This window comes from Gracilinanus agilis, chromosome 2 (genome assembly GCF_016433145.1).
Source record: "Gracilinanus agilis isolate LMUSP501 chromosome 2, AgileGrace, whole genome shotgun sequence".
In the NCBI taxonomy this organism is placed as follows: domain Eukaryota; kingdom Metazoa; phylum Chordata; class Mammalia; order Didelphimorphia; family Didelphidae; genus Gracilinanus; species Gracilinanus agilis.
This window is the reverse complement of record NC_058131.1, coordinates 232399303-232416656: the sequence shown is the minus strand read 5'-3', so window position 1 is coordinate 232416656 and position 17354 is coordinate 232399303. Positions and strand designations below refer to the sequence as shown.

Sequence of the window (17354 nt, the reverse complement as noted above, 5' to 3'; positions counted from 1 at the left end):
CCTTCAAGAAATTGCTGTCTTTTTTTTCTTATCCAGGCCAGATCATATTTGCAGAAGATTCATTTATTGTGATCCATTATTCACACAATGGAACTGATGATTCAGTTTATTGATTCTATTGATTTGGGAAAATAACAGCTTTCCGTGAGTTCAAGGAGGCAGATCAAATTAGACCATCTAGGTTAAATGCTATTTTTTGTAGGATCATAAATTTGTATTTAAGTATTTTTTAAAATGATCTCTCCCATTTGTACTTAAGCATTATATAATACTATTTTGCATTGCTGAATATTTGGTGATTATGATCATCTGTGTTGGGCATTCTGTTGTAATACAACAAATACACAGAATACTCTTGTAAAAAAATGAAAGAGAAGGGATTGAAAGATAATCAACTGTATTCTGAACATGTTAAATTTGAGATCCATCCAGTTTGGAAATACCCAACAGGCAGTTGATTATATAAAGCTGGATTTTAGAAGAGACACTAGAACTATATAGTATGTCAGTCATTGCAATAGCATGGATTTGATTCATTGGAACAGATGGCTTTATTTAATTTATTGGAGCAGGAGTTATTGAGTACTTACCATGTGCCTGGCACTGTGCCATATGCAGTTTGATACATAAAAAGCAGTTGGAAAACTATGGCATAGAGCATTGTCAAATGCCAAAATGTATATTAAAGCCAGTGCTAAATGGGAAAGCTTCAGAAAGGTGAGGTTTAACATTTGAGAGGATGGAAATTTGACCATATCCCTAGAGGTCTGCTGTTCTGAGCTACCTAGAATACCAAGAGACAGTTTAAACAGAAAGAAGACCAAGACAGGACAGAGACTTGGGGGTGGAGGTAGGGGGATGCTCCCTCTTTGGGGAGGAGCAGATAGGAAACCCAGAGCATAGAAGACTGAATGACTAGGCAAGTAAGAGGTGAACCAGAGGATGGCAGTGTCACAAAAATTCAGAGAAAGTATCTAGAGAGAGGAGAAAGGAGAGTCACATGCTGCAGAAACATCCAAAAGTATAGGAACGGAATAAAAGTCATCATTGGATTTGGCAATTAAGAGATCACTGGTGGAGGGTTAAGGGGAGGGCAAAGCTGGGTGGCTCAGTTATAGAGCCAGCCCTGCATTTGGGAGATAGAGGGTTCAAATTTGGCCTCAGACATTTCCTGGCTTTGTGAACACTGGGCAAGTCACTTAACTCCAATTGCCTAACCCTTATCGCTCTTTTTCTTCTTCTTCTTTTTCTTCTTCATCTTCTTCTAGAAAGTAAGGGTTTTAAAAAAAAAAGTCATTAGTAAAGTTGAAGAGTGCAATTTCAATTAGTTGATAAAGTCAAAAGACAAATTGCAAGGGATTGAGAAATAAGGGGAAGATGATTGTTATTTCTTTTTAAGAGGTTGGCTATGAAAGGAAGAAGATATAGATGCATATTGAAGATAGTTTTAGAGGATGATATGGTCAAGTGAAGATTTTTTTAAGGTTAAGGGAGATTTGTGGACATTTGTAGACACTGAGGAAAGAGCCAGTAGACAGGGAGAGATTTAAAAAATTTTAAAGGAGAGTGAGGAAAATAGAACTGACTGCTAGAGAAAACAGAATCAAGGGAATAATAAGTAGGAGGAACAGGGAAGAGAAAGGGCATCTTATCACCAGAGAATGGAGCAGATGATATTGAAAGGTTTTATGATATGGCAGAAGAGAGAAAATGAAGCTCATGACCATGGCATCTATGCCATGACAGCCAAATATGTTTTCCTGCTGAGAAGGAGGTGGAAATGGGAAGGGACAGTTTAAAGAGAAGAAAAATTGTTTGGTTGGAACAACCCTGTGGAAAGTTTAATTTAGAATCAATTAGGAGTAATAAAGGCCTGGATTAGGTAGTTCGTCTATAATTGTTGCAAAATCTTGTTGAAAAATAATAGATGGATCAATAGATCCAACAATAAGTTTCTAGTTCAATGACGACGAACCTTTTAGAGATGGAGTGCTGGGCTCTGCCCCCACCCACCTCACCCCATACCAAGTGCTGTGCCCCCCCACGTGTCCTGCTTACCCCACACAGGAGAGGGAGGAAGTGCTCCCATTGGGCTGCTGGGCAGAGGGGCAGGTGAAGTGAGGAATCTCCTCAGTGAGTGTAGAGAGAGGAAAATGGCCCCAAGTGCTCTGCTCCCCTCTGGCTCTGCTGCCTGTGAGCCACCCACCCACCTTACCCACTGTGCACTCCCACTGGGCTGCTGTGCAGAGGAGTTGGGGATGTGAGAAAATGTCATCAGGCAAGGTGGTGAGGGGGAGGGAAGCAGAGCTCTGCCTTTCTAGTAATGGCCTCTGGGCAGGGGAAGAGTGGCTGAGTGTCCACAGAGAGCACTCTGTATGCCATCTTTGGCACCCGTGCCATAGGTTCACCATCACTAGTCTTGTTACTACATGCCAGGCACTGTGTTAAAAGCTGAGAATACAAAAAGTTGACCCCTATCCTCAAAGAGCTTACATTCTGATGGGGGGAGGCAGCATAGGAGGGACATATATAAGGGAAATGATAAAAAGAAGGTAGTAAGATGTTTTAAAGTCTGGAACAAAACTGGTTTCTAGTGCCCATGCAGGGCCTAGGGACCTTGTTTGTCAGAGGAGGGGACAGCAGGGAGCAAAGATGTAAAAAAAACTCCTGAAAGTCAGAGGAACAGAGCAGATTGAAAGAAAGCCCTAGTGGTCCTGGGTACTTCCTCCAGTGGTAGCAACAAGAGGAAAGAGTCATTGTACAGCAAAAAAAAGCATTGGACTTGCAGTCAAAAGATCTGACTTTGACTTCCCACTCTTCTACTTTCTAACTCTGAGAAAGTCATTAATCTTCCTGCGCCTTCTTCCAATTAGCACTATAAATAATATTTGCTTTACCTACCTAGACAGCTAGGTAGATAGAATGCTGGCCTTTGATCCTGCCTCATACCTTTAATAGCTGGGTGACCCTGGACAAAGTCATGTAACCCTCCTGCAAGACTCAGTTTCTTTATCTGTAAAGTAGGGGATCATAGCACTATACCTCCTAGAGTTGTTATATGGACCAAATGAGATCATTTATGTAAAGCACTCTACAAACCTTAACTATCTAATGCTTCTTAATATTACTATCAAGTGGTTGTTGGGAAGGTATGCCTATGAATTGTTTTGTGATCTGGCATTATATAGATGTAAGTTATAATGCTATTAAATCTTTTTCTCAGCCTTCCAGTAAAGGCTTAAAACTGTTTCCTCTGGAGAAGTGATATAGTTAGTGGTGCTATTTTAGAAGGTACTTTTGTTGGTACCCCTAAATTTTAAAGATCAACATTTGAGGGCTACTAGGTAGCTTGGTGGATTGAGAGCCAGGCCTAGAGATAAGAGGTCCTGGGTTCAAATTTCACCTCTGACACTTCCTTGCTGTGACCTTGGGCAAGTCACTTAACCCCTGTTGCCTACCCCTTACCGTCCTTCTACCTTGGAACCAATACACAGTATTGATGCTAAGATGGAAGGTAAGGGTTTAAAAACACACACACACACACACATATACACCAGCATTTGAGGAGTTTACAGATACCAGATACAGACTGATAGAAGATTCTTTTTTCCTACTAATCCACCCTGTTTAGTTTTGTTTGGCGAGTGTGGGGAATGGAAGGAGTTCTGGGTCTGCAATTTCATTACTATGAAGCCTCCCGATAACATAAAAATTCCTTCTCACTGCAGATCAGCATCTTGGCTGTAACTATAGAGCTGTCTAGGGCACTGAGATTGTGGCTTAGCCATAGTGACACAGCCTGTATGTGTCAGAAGCAATATTTGAACCCAGTCTTCCTGAGCCCAAGGTTGTCCCTCCATCCATTGCCATCCATACTCCCTCTCTTCCTAAATAAGCTCTATTAAAATCCAGTTTTAGCAAATTCAGTAATTGTTCAAAACACTCCAATCCCAAGGCTTATACAACATCCATTTTCTCCCTGGAAGCAGCACTAGGTGATCTGGATTGATCCCAAATTATCCACTTAAGTGCTGGGAGAAAGAAAGCCCTAAAGAGTTCAGGTCAAGGGGCAGCTAAGTAGCTCAGTGGATAGAGCACCAAGCCTGGACATAGGACCTCCTGGGTTTAAATCTGACCTGAGACACTGCCTAGCCATGTGACCCTGGGCAAGTCACTTAATCCCATTTGCTAAGCCCTTATCCCTCTTCTGCCTTGGAACAGATACTTAGTATTGATTCTAAGACAGAAGGTATGGGTTTTGTTTTTTTTTAATTCAGGTCAGTGTTTGGCAGGACATACTTGAGAACGACCTCAGGCTCTCCAGTGACTAAAACCTCAGCATAAGGATTGTTGGGTCCTTGGGGAGAGGAAGCAGAGGCTCTCCAGGATCCTTGGGACTGAGCCAACACTCCCCCTGCATACAGCTACTGAGAGAAAGAGCAAGAACCCTGGAGAAGTTCCAGGACAAACTAATCTTTCCCATAACCTGGTACTTAGCCAGAACCATACTAGAACAGTCATTTAACTCTTCATTTCGCTCCCTGTGTTGGAGCTGTGAGACCAAGTACAGCAGTATCAGACTGACCTCATGACAGGCACATCCCTAGATCTATGAAGACCGAAGCTGTTTACCTATCTTTGTATTCCAGAGCACCCAACAATGCCTCATAGATGCTGAGCACTTAAGAAATGTTTGATGAATGAATGAATAAATGTGAAAGGATGCTATGCCTGTTCCTCTTGCCCCATTTGGCAGAGTAATCCTCTCCTGGTCAAGTCACTGCCCAGCTTAGAGAGGGAGGTGATTGGCTGTGTCTTTCCAGGGCTTTGTGACCCGCTGAAAGGGCTACTCCAACACTTAAGAACCTCCCCCATCCCTGACCTGCACATACTCCCCTAATGCAATCCCAGAATAACCTGGATATAACCCAAGGGGTTGGGGGTGGTGGCTACATAAAATTTCCAAACATTATTTCAGCCCAACTGTGTCTGAGCAGGAAGACAGCAGCCCAGTGACAATGGGGCATAGTCCCACATCAGAAGCTGGAAACTTTTTGGCAGACTCAACAAATTAAGTGTGTGCTGTACAGGGGTCTCACTTCTTTGAACAAGCAGCAGTGGTTCCAGCCTTCCTACCTGGCAGGACGAGATCTACAGAGCAAGGCCTGTAGGAAATTCAGAGGGGGGAGGAAAGTATAGGCCATCTCTAGAGGCTGAGCTGCAGAAAAGACCTGAGACAGAGAGGGAGGAAATGGGGACTGACCATAGGTTTTCATCATCCACTTGGCCAGCCCAACTTCCCAGATGCCACCATTTTTTCTTTCTAGGCTCAAAGCTTTGTGCTCCATGACACTACATAAGAACTAAAGCTGCATCAAGCCTTTGCTTCATACATAAGAGCTTATGGGTTCCAGATGGGGAACTGTTCTCTGGAGTTTGATACTGTTTACCCTAATCTGCTAAGGAATGCTGCCTTCTGACCATTTCAGGAAACATTTAAAAATGTCTGACAATCATGGTTGGATAAAGGCAGCCATGGGTCAGAAATATGTGTGCCCCTTAGCTAGGTGACTTCAGGCATGCCCTTCATAGGACTATCATAGAGAAGCTAGATAGTTTGGTATAGAGAATTTCTGATAAATTTGAGAAGACTGAGAGACATCTTCAAGTAGAGGAAGATTTATTCAATGGAGGATGATGACCAGCTATTCTCCTTTTCCACTGAAAAGAGAATAAAGGAAATTGGTCGAATTTGTAGCTGGAGGGATTGGTAAGATGGTAGGGCATCCTTGACCCATATAAGGATTATTAAACAACAGAATGACTTACTTAAAGAACTTAAGGGTTCTTTGAGAACTCTGAGAGCTTCATGAGTCGGGAACTTAAACCTCTAAACTTAGATGCTGTCTTCCTTAGAGCCTTAGGGAAGGGACCAACACTCTGTTAGAATGTCCACTTCTCAAGTTCTCTGCTTGGAGAATAGTCCAGCAACCGATTTCTTCCCCCTGCAATTGGCTGCCCTAGACAAGTTTTGAACATTGTGCCTCCTGTGTGTTACTGTCCACAGGAAGCTTTGAACAATTCATTATAATATCTGTGACTTAACCCAAAATAAAATACCTGCCTGCTGTGGGGCATGGAATTTCCAGACATTAAAAATATGTGCAATTACAAAAAATGTTTTTAAAGTATCCTTCATTGTACCCATACATACAAGTTCCAGTCAGCCTGCCTTACCTACCTTCCCACCTCTTGTCCAGGCACTCTCAGAGTTAAACTTTTTCATTACCAGTAGAGAAGTTCCATTCAATGGATCACCTTTACAAAGAGGGTCCCAGAACATTAAGTGACCTGACACAGTCACATAGAACTTCAGACCAAACCTTTTCCTCTCTCCTATCCACTCTATGCCTGTCCCTAGGAACCCTCGGGTATAAAGCAGGATTTTATCCTAGAGTCCAGTTCCCAAGTATCACCCTCTCAATGTAATAATGACAGTACAATGACCATTTGTCACAACTTGTGACAGTCACCATATGCCATAAGATGACTGTAGTAAAACAGGGCCCACAACCAGAGGGACCCTTGGTATCACTACTGATGAATCAGAACCCAACCCCCTTGGAAGATTAATTCCTCCAAACTCCATAGCCCAGTCCAGAGAATCTCCATTCTTTGTCAAAGGATAGGTAGCCACTGTCAATGGTTACATTATCATGTCTCTGAGAAAGGCCTCTTTGTGATAAGCAGAGGCAGCTAGCTGCCCTGTGTAGAGCTAACCATTGCTCAATCTCTCCCACCAGAAGTTATTCTTATCCTAACATAACTGTGAGAATATCTGTCCAGATTAGAGTGAACTGGAGGGTACATTCCAGGCAAGAATGACCCTGGAAAATGTATCCCTGAGTCATACCTAGGCCAGAAGACCCTTAGACTGCGCCTAAAAGGAGCTGCCCCAGAGTTGAAGTATATTCAGTGATTATCCTTGAGGCCCAAATTAATTCCAGAACAATATTTTAGGGTCACCTCAAAAGCAATTTATCATTGGAGTTTTCTGGATCAAGACTGCCTACCCCATCCCCAACATACTGGACTTACCCCTATCTGCAAATCTTATGCCCCTCACCTCAACTCATGCTCTTGGAACTGTGCCAGAATTAGAATAATCTTTGCAGGTGGGGCTAGCTTTTTATGTGTTTTTGTTAAGGAACAGAAAGCCTCCCTCTGCTAGTTACAGCACAGTTGCCCACAGTCTCCCAGGAGCCTAGGAAAGAACAAAGGAGAAAAGACAATTATGGCACTCCCATCCCTGCCAGGCCAGATCATAAAGGAAAGGTGGACTCTCCATTATCTTCCCTGTGAGAGGCCCTTAGAATTCTGGGCTGATTTCTTCCAAATTCCAATGTCTATAAAAAATACCAAGAAGTATCCCCAGGCAGAGCAGAGCCTTTATCTGCCTAAGTATTTCTTTGGGCTTCTTCTGAAGCAGCAGCCCTAGCGTTAGCCTGATGTTCCTAGGGAAGACTACTGTAGTAGTACCACAGGGATAGTACTGAGCTCTGGAAGGCATATTCTTTCAGCTGTGTTCATTCTGGCACCCCCATTCCTACCTAAGACATTGATATTCAGGATCCAGGCTTAGGTCTTTACAGGATTGGAGTTCCTGGTGTCCTCGGGATTGCTCAAGACATTTCCCAAGGGCCCTTCAGCATACATGGCTGCTCTGAGAATCCTGCTATCAAGAATTTTAGTTGTGTCCTAAAAAAAGAAGCTAGTGACTTTTATTTGGTAAAAGAGCAACAGAGAGCTAAAATTCCCTCAGTTCCCCACCAGATCCCTTTGAACGTCCCAAAATGGCACTGAAGAGAATGCCTGTTGACCCTATGCAACAGCTAGGACCACATATGTAAACCTAATATACCATCCCAGAGGAGCTGACTCTAAAAGAGGGCATCTAATTCATGTAATCCAATATTGTAGAAACCCTAAAAGGTTACCCTCAAGCTAGAGGGCCCTTGAAAATTAGTTTTGTTTAGTAGGCAATTGGTGATCCATTTCCAACTAAAACTGGAACCTCTTCTTTGCCATATACCGAAGTCTGCAAGGAGTCTCCTGGGTGTTTCAGGAAGCACCACCTTGTAAACAAAGCCTTTCTTTCTTGGTCCCCTCAATTGTTCATGCCCTCTCTCCCTAACTACTACTACCTTGTATTTAGTCTGTATGGTTATATAAATACATGTCTTCTCCCCCAATGGAGTACAAACAAGCTCTACAAAAGCAGGAATTGTTTCATGTTTTTGTTTCTGTAATTCTGTCATCCTGGCACATAGCACAATGAAATAGTAACTGTGATCACTCTTCGTTTCTTAGTGCCTGCCACTAGGTCTAGGACTAGACCAAAGTGACCCAGGCACAATCTCTGCTAGATTGAGTTCCCTTAGGCCTGCCCCACTACAAACCTATATCACAATAGAGCAACCACTAGAACGATCCTGCCTCAAGGATCTAGATCAGAAATACCTTTGGTTGGTTTGTCATTTACTGCACAAACCTATACACATTTTTTTAATGTATCAGCAATTGATATTCAGGGCATTTGCTATAATGGCTTTTGCCATATCATTGTCTCAACCAGTTCTAGGTATTTCAGTATACAGACCTCTAGGGACAAGGGAAGATGGTCAGATTTTCCATCCTTCCAAAGGTAATCCCACCTCCATGGAAGTTTCCTCTTTATCTCTCTCCTTCAATCTTTAGCACTGGCTTTAACATTCAACTTAACACAATCATGTTCTGTATCATACTGTTTTTCTCTATAAGACTGTAAACTATTTGAAGGAAGAGGTTTCTGTTATGTATCCTACTGCATATATAGCACAGTGCCAGGCACATGGTAGGCACACAATAAATCCTTGATGGATAAATTCATTTACCTAGCTTGTGTCCTCAGAATATTCCGCAGCTGCTGCCTGGGGTGGGAGGGACACCAACTTCCTTCCAATTTCTCCAGAGATTAATACAACTCCTTCCTTTGGCTAAGGCATAGACATGGTCCAGTGACATTCTGCAGGCATTGACCTGGCCTCCTTCCTGTCTCCTTCTAGCTGGGGTATGGCCGTCAATGTGTACTCCACATCTGTGACCAGTGAGAACCTGAGTCGCCATGACATGCTTGCTTGGGTCAATGACTCCCTGCATCTCAACTACACCAAGATAGAACAGCTATGTTCAGGTAAGGAGGGTGGCAAGCCAGGAATCTGAGCTAGAGGTAGAAAGGAATGAAGGAGCAGGAATTGTGAGAGTAAAATATCTTGAAAGTTAGAGCAAAGTGGTATGGAGTTATTAGTGGGGGAGATAAGGAACAGAACCCTGAATTAATTCATCAAATTTGTCCATAGCTTAAACAAGTAGACAGAGTGTTTAATAAATGGAAGGCAAAGAAGGGGCAGGGAACGTATAGTACTGAGACATAGGAGGAGAGGAGAGCATGGGAGCAAGGGGAAGATTCAGAAGAATAGGAAGAACAGAAAGGCAGATGAAAGCAGTCCTGATGGTCCATATCCTCAGCAACAAATTGTCCCCTAAACCTTGGGCTCAAAAAAGCATGAATCTAGGGGATCTAGAGGAGGAAAAAGGTAGGGAAGGACAGGAGCTAGACTGTGGGGACACCCCTCAGGTCAGAATGCCAATCCACAGGGGCTGCTTATTGCCAGTTCATGGATATGCTCTTTCCTGGATGTGTGCACTTGAGGAAGGTGAAGTTCCAGGCCAAGCTAGAGCATGAGTATATCCACAACTTCAAGGTGCTGCAAGCTGCCTTCAAGAAGATGGGTGTTGACAAAGTAGGTGTCTGCACTCAGGAGACCCTGAGGAGCTGTCTGGCCCTGGGGAAGAAGACAGTCCAGCAGCCACCACCATAGCAGGGGCCGATGGAGCCATTTAGGGTCCTTCTGCAGCCTGCTCTGGCCCCCCCCCCAACTCCCTCCTTCTTACCCCAGTTCCCATAATGAGAACCTCAAGCCCCTTTACACACTGCCCTGAGACTCAAACTCCCCAGCTCACAGCACGTCCACCCACAAACATCTCCCTCCTACCTGAGCTTGGCATTGCCTTGAAACTTAGGCTCTAGACTCTGGTTCCATTTAGTTGTCACTCCTTGGTTAGGACAAGGAGATTCAGATCTTCAGTCTGATTCAGCCTTTGTTCCCCTCATGTACTGATTTCCTTCTGCTTCACTCTCTCCTCCCCACCACGGAGGGGGGGGGGGGCACGTGAGGTTTTCTTGGGGCGGGTGGGAGATGGCACCCATACACATACATGCACACACACATGCACACACAGCCTACCTTAGCCCTAGCTTTAGACCTGGATGTTCCAGTCCACCTCAAGTGCTGTGGTGCTGTAGGGGCAAGGAAGTCAATGGGATGGGGCTTGGGGTAGAAGCCTGGGCACGGGGGAGGGAGAAAGCTAGAAGGAAAGGACCATACACAGACCCCCGGGGGAGGCTGTCCGAGATGCAGAGGCTTTGCCCTGACAAGAAGAGCCCTGGAGTGGCACATGGTGAACATTCTCTGCTTATCTGGTCTGTTTCAGATAATTCCTGTAGAGAAATTAGTGAAAGGAAAATTTCAAGATAATTTTGAGTTTATTCAGTGGTTTAAGAAATTCTTTGACGCGAACTATGACGGGAAGGATTACAACCCCCTACTGGCACGGCAGGGCCAGGATGTGGCACCACCTCCTAACCCAGGTGATCAGATCTTCAACAAACCCAAGAAACCCATTGGCACTGCAGGTAACGTGCCCCAGCTGGGGGAGGGAACATGGGGGGCCGAGCCAGCAGGGGCTCTGCAGCCTAGAGTGCCTGTGGGACCGGCCCCATGCCCACCAGCCTGGAGGAGACTGTTATCACGGAGTTCAGATGCCACCTACACTTTGGTGGGAAAGATCCAACAGCAGGGTGGTTGGTGATGAAGAGACAGGAAGGGGGGGGAGGTGTTGGAAAATAGCCATTCACCTGGAAGGTGGCAGGCAGCTCAAGGTAGGAAGCATGAGACATTCCTTCCTACTGCCTGGGCTTCATCTGTGGGCCCCAGGGGGGGTAGAGGTGACAGCTGCCCTCTGTCCAAAGCTACCCATCCAACTTCTCCAGAGATCCTTGTTCCTTGTGCACCCAGTGGCTCAGGGCACCATTGTTACAAAGGACAGTCCAAGCAACCAGCTCTGTTCTGGTTTCTCCCTTTCCAAGCCCCGGCTCTGTTCTACACCCATCCCCAAAGCCCATAGTCCTGAATACCTAACCAGAGCAGCAGCTTGAAATGAGTACAACAATAGAGAAAGATGGGAATGGAAAAAGAGCGGGGGATTCCCATCAGTGGAGTCCACATCTGACTCCGTCATAGCAGAGTCATCTCGTCTGCTTGCGCTGCCTACCCTGCCCTTCCACCCGCTTGCTTTGCACAGCAGCAGCAGCCAAATCCACCTGCAGAGCAGCGACAGGAAGGAAGCTGGTCAGGGTAGAATGTGTGTGTGTGGGGGGGGGGGTACTGTGGGCCCCAACCAGTTTAACAAGACTCATCTAACTGGCTCACGGCAGAAAGGACCCAGCTCTTGTGCACACAGAGCGACTACTATGTGGCAGACACTATAGGAAAGGGAAACAAAATAGGCCCAAGGAGAGGATGAGGCTGTTCCAGAAAGGAGGGGGATGGGCCCAGTTCCTTCTGGCAGTCCCATCTCCCTGGGTGAGAGAGTATCCCCAGCAGTGAAAACCCAGGTTCTCAACAGATAAGGGCTTAGCCAGGCAGGATGGGGTTTTGACTTGGGAAAGGCAAGAACTAGGGACAAGACTTTGCTCACCTGGAGCCCTACTTTCTGGGTCTGGCTGCTCCTCCCTGAGCTCCAGTTGTTGGTTAGGGAAGGCCTGGCTCTTTTCCTCACTGCCCCGCTTCCTCCCTCCCCGCCTCACTCTCTGGCCAACTCTGTTTCTCCCCCCACTCATTCCCTTCTCTTATTCCCTGAAGATCCCAAAGGAACCCTGGCTATCATAAAATCATGCATAGTTGAGAGTTTGGGGCTCCCCAGTCAGGAAGGGAGGGGAAAAATGACTGTCTCTTGCATGGGCTGCCTATACCCTTGCAGCTGCTACATGGGGCCACCTTATGCCAAGCTGAGTCACTGGGCACAACTGGCCTGTTCTGATCCTTCTTTCTGGGCAGTTCCCCAGAGGACGTCACCCACAGGCCCCAAAAACATACAGACTCCTGGCCGGCTGAGCAATGTGGCGCCGCCCTGCATCCTTCGAAAGAATCCTCCCTCAACACGCAATGGTGGTCATGAGGCTGATGCCCAGATACTCGAACTCAACCAGCAAGTAAGTATGGACCTGAGTGGGCTCCCAGGGCTCCGCTTTTCACAGTCTCCCTGAGCTGTAGGCTGCCAGCCCAGATCATGGTAGAGGGGGAAAGCCTGGCCTGAGGGGGCTCCAGATGTGTGAGGGCCGTGCTCTCTCTAAGCAGCTACTGGACCTGAAGCTAACGGTGGATGGGCTGGAGAAAGAACGTGACTTCTACTTTAGCAAACTTCGTGACATTGAGCTCATCTGCCAGGAACATGAAAGTGACAACAGCCCTGTCATCTCTGGCATCATTGGCATCCTCTATGCCACAGAGGTCAGCTCTTTTGCTCTGCCTATACCCCAGGGCCTCCATCCTAGAACCTTAGAGTAGTTCCAGCCTACTCAAGAGGCCTCATCCTTGTATTGCTTTTGCCCCCTATGGCCCCTGCCTCTGACTCCTCTCTTTTCTAAACCCCTTCCCCCTCAGGAAGGATTTGCTCCCCCTGAAGATGATGAGATTGAAGAGCATCAACAAGAAGACCAGGATGAGTACTGAGGAGAGCACAGCCTATGCCAGCCCTGGTTGATTGCACGGCTTTCCCCGTGCTTCCCCCCACCCCAACACATTATATCCCCCCTTCCCTCATAGCCAGTCGGCCAGGTGCTTTGTGTCAGTGCCGCAGCATTGGGGAGCCCCAGAGAGCAGGGGTGGGTGGGGGGACCGATGAGCAGGCACGGGGCCCTGTACTGAATGTGGGCAGGACCCCATGCTCACTCCTCACCTCTATTTATTTCCGTTGTCTCTTTGCCGTGTTGGTCAGCGCTTTCTAGGGTGGTACTACTACCTGCCCGTCCTCTCTGCCTGCCCTGCTCCCCCTGCAGCCCACAGCTGTATATTTGACAGACAAATTCATTGGTATATTTTTACTTACTGGATTTTCCTTGCACTTTACCTGTTCTTTTCCCAGGGCTATAAAAGGCCAGGGGCTCCGGGGCATCGAGCCTGACTTGGCTCCCCCTCTCCATTGCCAGGGGGCCAGGTTAGGGCTCACAGATCCTTATTTATTTCGTCATTTGACTTCCCAGCGGCTGAAGGGCAGGTCCAGGGTGGGGGATGGGGGAGTGCAGGATGGGTTTGCAGACTGGCAAGGGCTTGGGGAGGCCAGGGAGGAGGGGAGCACCTAAGGGGTGGAATTATCCCCACCTGACGCTGGGCCCACCCTCAATCTTCTGCTCCCAGCACTGTAGCCTGGCACTGCCCCTGTGTCCCTTCCCCCATCCCCCGCCTCCCATTCCTGCAGCTTAGTTCATACCACACGGACTCTGCCTGGATCCTGCTGTATGTCTGCCCTCCCATCGTTCCCTCCCTCTCCCTTGCCCACTTGGGCCACCCAGCCTGCATCTGTGTTCACTTTTATTTAAAATAAACTTGTGTGGTAAAAGTTGGTGCCATGTATTCCTCCATTTAGCCATGGGCTGGGTTCCCTTCACCCTCTGAAGCAATACTGTCACTCCTTTTGAGCGCCAGAAACTCCAGTCTCTCCTTGATTTCCAAATTCCAGCTCTACCAGGGGCCTAACACCAGCACTGAACAGCAGCATCTGAGCCAAAGGAAAAGAATCAAATTCAGGCCACAGAACAAAAGCAAGTGAAAGCCTGGAGGGTGGTGGTTGTGAGGAAGCGCCTCCTGCCACATCACAGTGGCTGCTCTGATTGTGAGGTGTTGGACTGGCTCACAGACACAGGGCCCAAATGTGCCGCTGAGATGGCTAGAGGGAGACTGAAACGAAGGTGGCCATGGCCAAGGCTGGGCAAAACTAGGGGATGAGAATATTTGAAAAGAATCAAAATCCGGCCCCCAAATAAAAGCAAGAGCAAACCTGACCACCAAGGTATTATTATTAAGTTATGATTATCCCTGGGCAATTGGAGGCTTAGAAGGCTGAAATGGCTTTTTGTCTGGGCCCAGCTGGGTGGTGAAAGTGCTGGACCTGTGTGACCCTGGGAAGATCACACTCAGCCTCAGCAACCTAGTCTGTAAAATGGGGATAATAACAGCACCTAATTCACAGGGTTGTTTATGAGGCTCAAGAAAAATAATTGTGTAAATTAGCACTTGGCAAAGCTTAAAGCGCTATATAAATGCTAGCTGCTATTATAATTGTTTGAGAACCAGCCTAGCAAAGCCCAAAAGGCCTGCCAAGTTGCCTGCGGGATTATTCATTTTTTCTATTGTAGCAGCCCCGAAAGATCATCTGCTAAGAGAGCAGAAAGAGAAGCAATTCTGTCATTTATACTACAGCTCACGTGGACAAAAAGAGGCCAGAGATGAGACATCTCTTTGGGAAAGATCACAAGCCTGGTACAGAGACATGATGTAGTAGTGGGACATCTGCTGGAGACCTCTGACTAAGGCAGAGGAGGTACTAATTGTTTCCTAATTTGCCTTAATGCCTTTTCATTCTTCAAAGGGTAGAATAAGCTCTGAGAGGAATTTCAAATCTGGACCTGGTGCTTTTAGACAAAGAGAAAATGATGGGAACCCTGGGAGGCAGTGACCACTGCATCTTAGAATTTCTAAAAGAAGCCAGGAGAGATGGCGGGAACAAGCCGCCAACTACCATAGATTACAGGAGAATAAGTTTCAAGGAATTAAGAGAAAGAATAGTAACAAATAAAAGGATCCCCTGGCCTAAAAATTCTCCAGGGGAAGCCAGCTTAGGAAAGACAGTTCTCAAGAATGACATTATTAAGGAGGTTAAAAGTCTATCCCAAGGGGGAGAGGAATTAGAGCTATCCAAAGAAACCAATATGGCTTCCCAGGGACCCAACAAACCACCTTGAATTTTTAAAAGTCAAGAACAGAAGAGGAAGTAAGAGTAAGAGGATGAAGACAAAAGTATGGCAGGGTCCTGTAAGAAAAGTACTGAAGTCCAGAAGTAGCTGAGGCTTTTGAGCCAATCTAGGGACAACAAATAAGAGCTTTTTTTTATTTGTTTCTTGCGGGGAAGGGGAGGATCAAAGAAAAAGGCAGAGGATGACTGCTTGGGTTGGGGTATATGGGAACAATAACAGGACAGAAAAGGAAGCTTGCTTTGCTTTCATATTCTCTGTCAAGGAAAATGATCTTTGAAATAGAATAGATTTTTTTTTTAAAGACTAATAGAGGACAGCTAGGTAGCATAGTGGATGGAATACCAAGCCTGGAGTTGAGAGGATCTGAGTTCAAATTTGAACTCAGAAACTTCCTAACTATGTGATTCTTTTCTTCTTAGAATTGCTACTAAAGGAGCAAATTGGGTGGCTCAGTGGATAAGAAAATCAGGCCTAGAAAGGGGGGAGGTCATGGTTTGAAATCTGGCCTCATATGCTTCCTAGCTGTGTGACCTGAGGCAAGTCACCGAACCCCCATCGCCTCACCCTTAACACTCTTCTGCCTTGGAACCAATAACATTGATTCTAAGACTGAAGGTAAGGGTTTAAAAAAAATAGGGGGGGGGCAGCTTAAGTGGCTCAGAGGATTTGAGAGTCAGGCCTGTAGATGGAGAGGTCCATAGATTTAAATCTGGCCTCAGATACTTCCTAGCTGTGTAGCCCTGGGCAAGTTACTTAAACCCCATTGCCTAGCCTTTACCCCCCACTCTTCTGCCTTATAATCAAGACAGAAGGTAAGAATTTAAAAAATAAAGTCTAATAGGCATTTGATACCAGAGGTAGGTTGAGACAATGAGAAACTGACTCGCTGCCGTAGATGAATTCAATCCAGATGAATTATATTCCCAAACACTAGAAGAATTCAAAGATGACAAAGCACGATGCTACCCACCTTCTGAAGATGTGATTGCTCAACCACTTTCAGACATCTTTGAAAGTTTATGGAAAACAGGGAAGGTACTGTCAGACTGGAGGGGAAGGCAAATGCCCAAATTTTTGAAAAGGAGAAACGAGAACTACAGACCAATGAGTTTGATTTTTAATTCCTGACAAAGTAATATTACCTTTAGTTAGTAAATGTGTAGAAACGAAAGTAATGCTCCTGAAGAGCCAGTGGGAACTTCATGAGTAGACCATGCAGTTTTTATTCTGGAAGCCTGATGATGAAATACCTCACTCCTCCTTAGTAGTGAAATGGAATACTGCAGGTGCAGAATTTGCAGAACACAACTTTTGCCAGAGTAACCAGACTTCAAAGGAATGCTGCAGAAATTATTTTGCTATATCTTAGTAAAGCATATTACCAAGTCATATTGTTTTTGTGGAAAAGATGATGATGTGGACTAAAAGTTAGTACAGTTAGGTGGATTTTTAATTGGTAGAATGGCCAAAGCCAAAGAGTTTATCATCAATTTGAAGGCAGTAACTTTAATGAAGTATACTCCAGAGATATGGTTCTGTGCTTTTTAACAAGAACAAAGGCAAAGAAGACATGCTTTTTCAAATATGCATAAAACACAGAGCCCAACAGGATAGCCAACAGGTTGTTTGAGAGTAAGAGTCCAAAAAGATCTTGGGCTGGGACATTGGACTAAATCACCTAAGAGGAAATCCAAAAAAGGATAAAGGTAAAATTTTATGATAGGGTTAAAAAAACTTAACTTCAGCCCAAGAGAAAAGATGAGAAAATACACCAGTGACAGTTTCAGAGAAACCTGGTAAGATTTGAATGAACTGAGCAGAATGAAGCAAAGAGAACCAGGAGAACAATTTCATAATAACAAGAACATGCAAAGACAAACGACTTTGAAAGACGTAAAAACTCGGACCAATGTAATGGCCAACCATGATTCCAGAGAACCAATGATGAAGCATGATACTGCCCACCTTCTGACAGAAAGGTGATGAATAGAAGATGCAGATTGAGACAGATTTTTGGATGTGATGAATGTGAGAATTTGTTTCACTAGATTATGTATAATTGTTAACAAGGATTGTTTTTTTTTTTCTTTTCCTCAGTGGCAGTGGCGGGGGGAGGTGAGAAGGAAAGAAAAAATGCCTTGTTAATTTTTTTTTTAATTAA

General features: G+C 45.4%; 1 protein-coding gene across 2 annotated transcripts in view; it reads left to right on the top strand.

Annotated features, from left to right (window-relative positions):
• MAPRE3 (microtubule associated protein RP/EB family member 3) overlaps positions 1-13779 on the top strand; it is an 85945-nt gene extending 72166 nt beyond the window's left edge. The window contains exons 2-7 of one of the 2 annotated variants that reach the window (XM_044663749.1): positions 9105-9232; positions 9697-9842; positions 10594-10750; positions 12219-12373; positions 12519-12671; positions 12825-13779. In XM_044663749.1, coding sequence (XP_044519684.1) covers positions 9112-9232; positions 9697-9842; positions 10594-10750; positions 12219-12373; positions 12519-12671; positions 12825-12893 — 801 coding nt within the window. In that variant the 5' untranslated portion in view covers positions 9105-9111 and the 3' untranslated portion in view covers positions 12894-13779. Of the gene's footprint in view, positions 1-9104; positions 9233-9696; positions 9843-10593; positions 10796-12218; positions 12374-12518; positions 12672-12824 lie in introns of both variants that reach the window. The other variant, XM_044663748.1, reaches the window with a different exon arrangement.
• The last annotated feature ends 3575 nt before the right edge of the window (positions 13780-17354 follow it).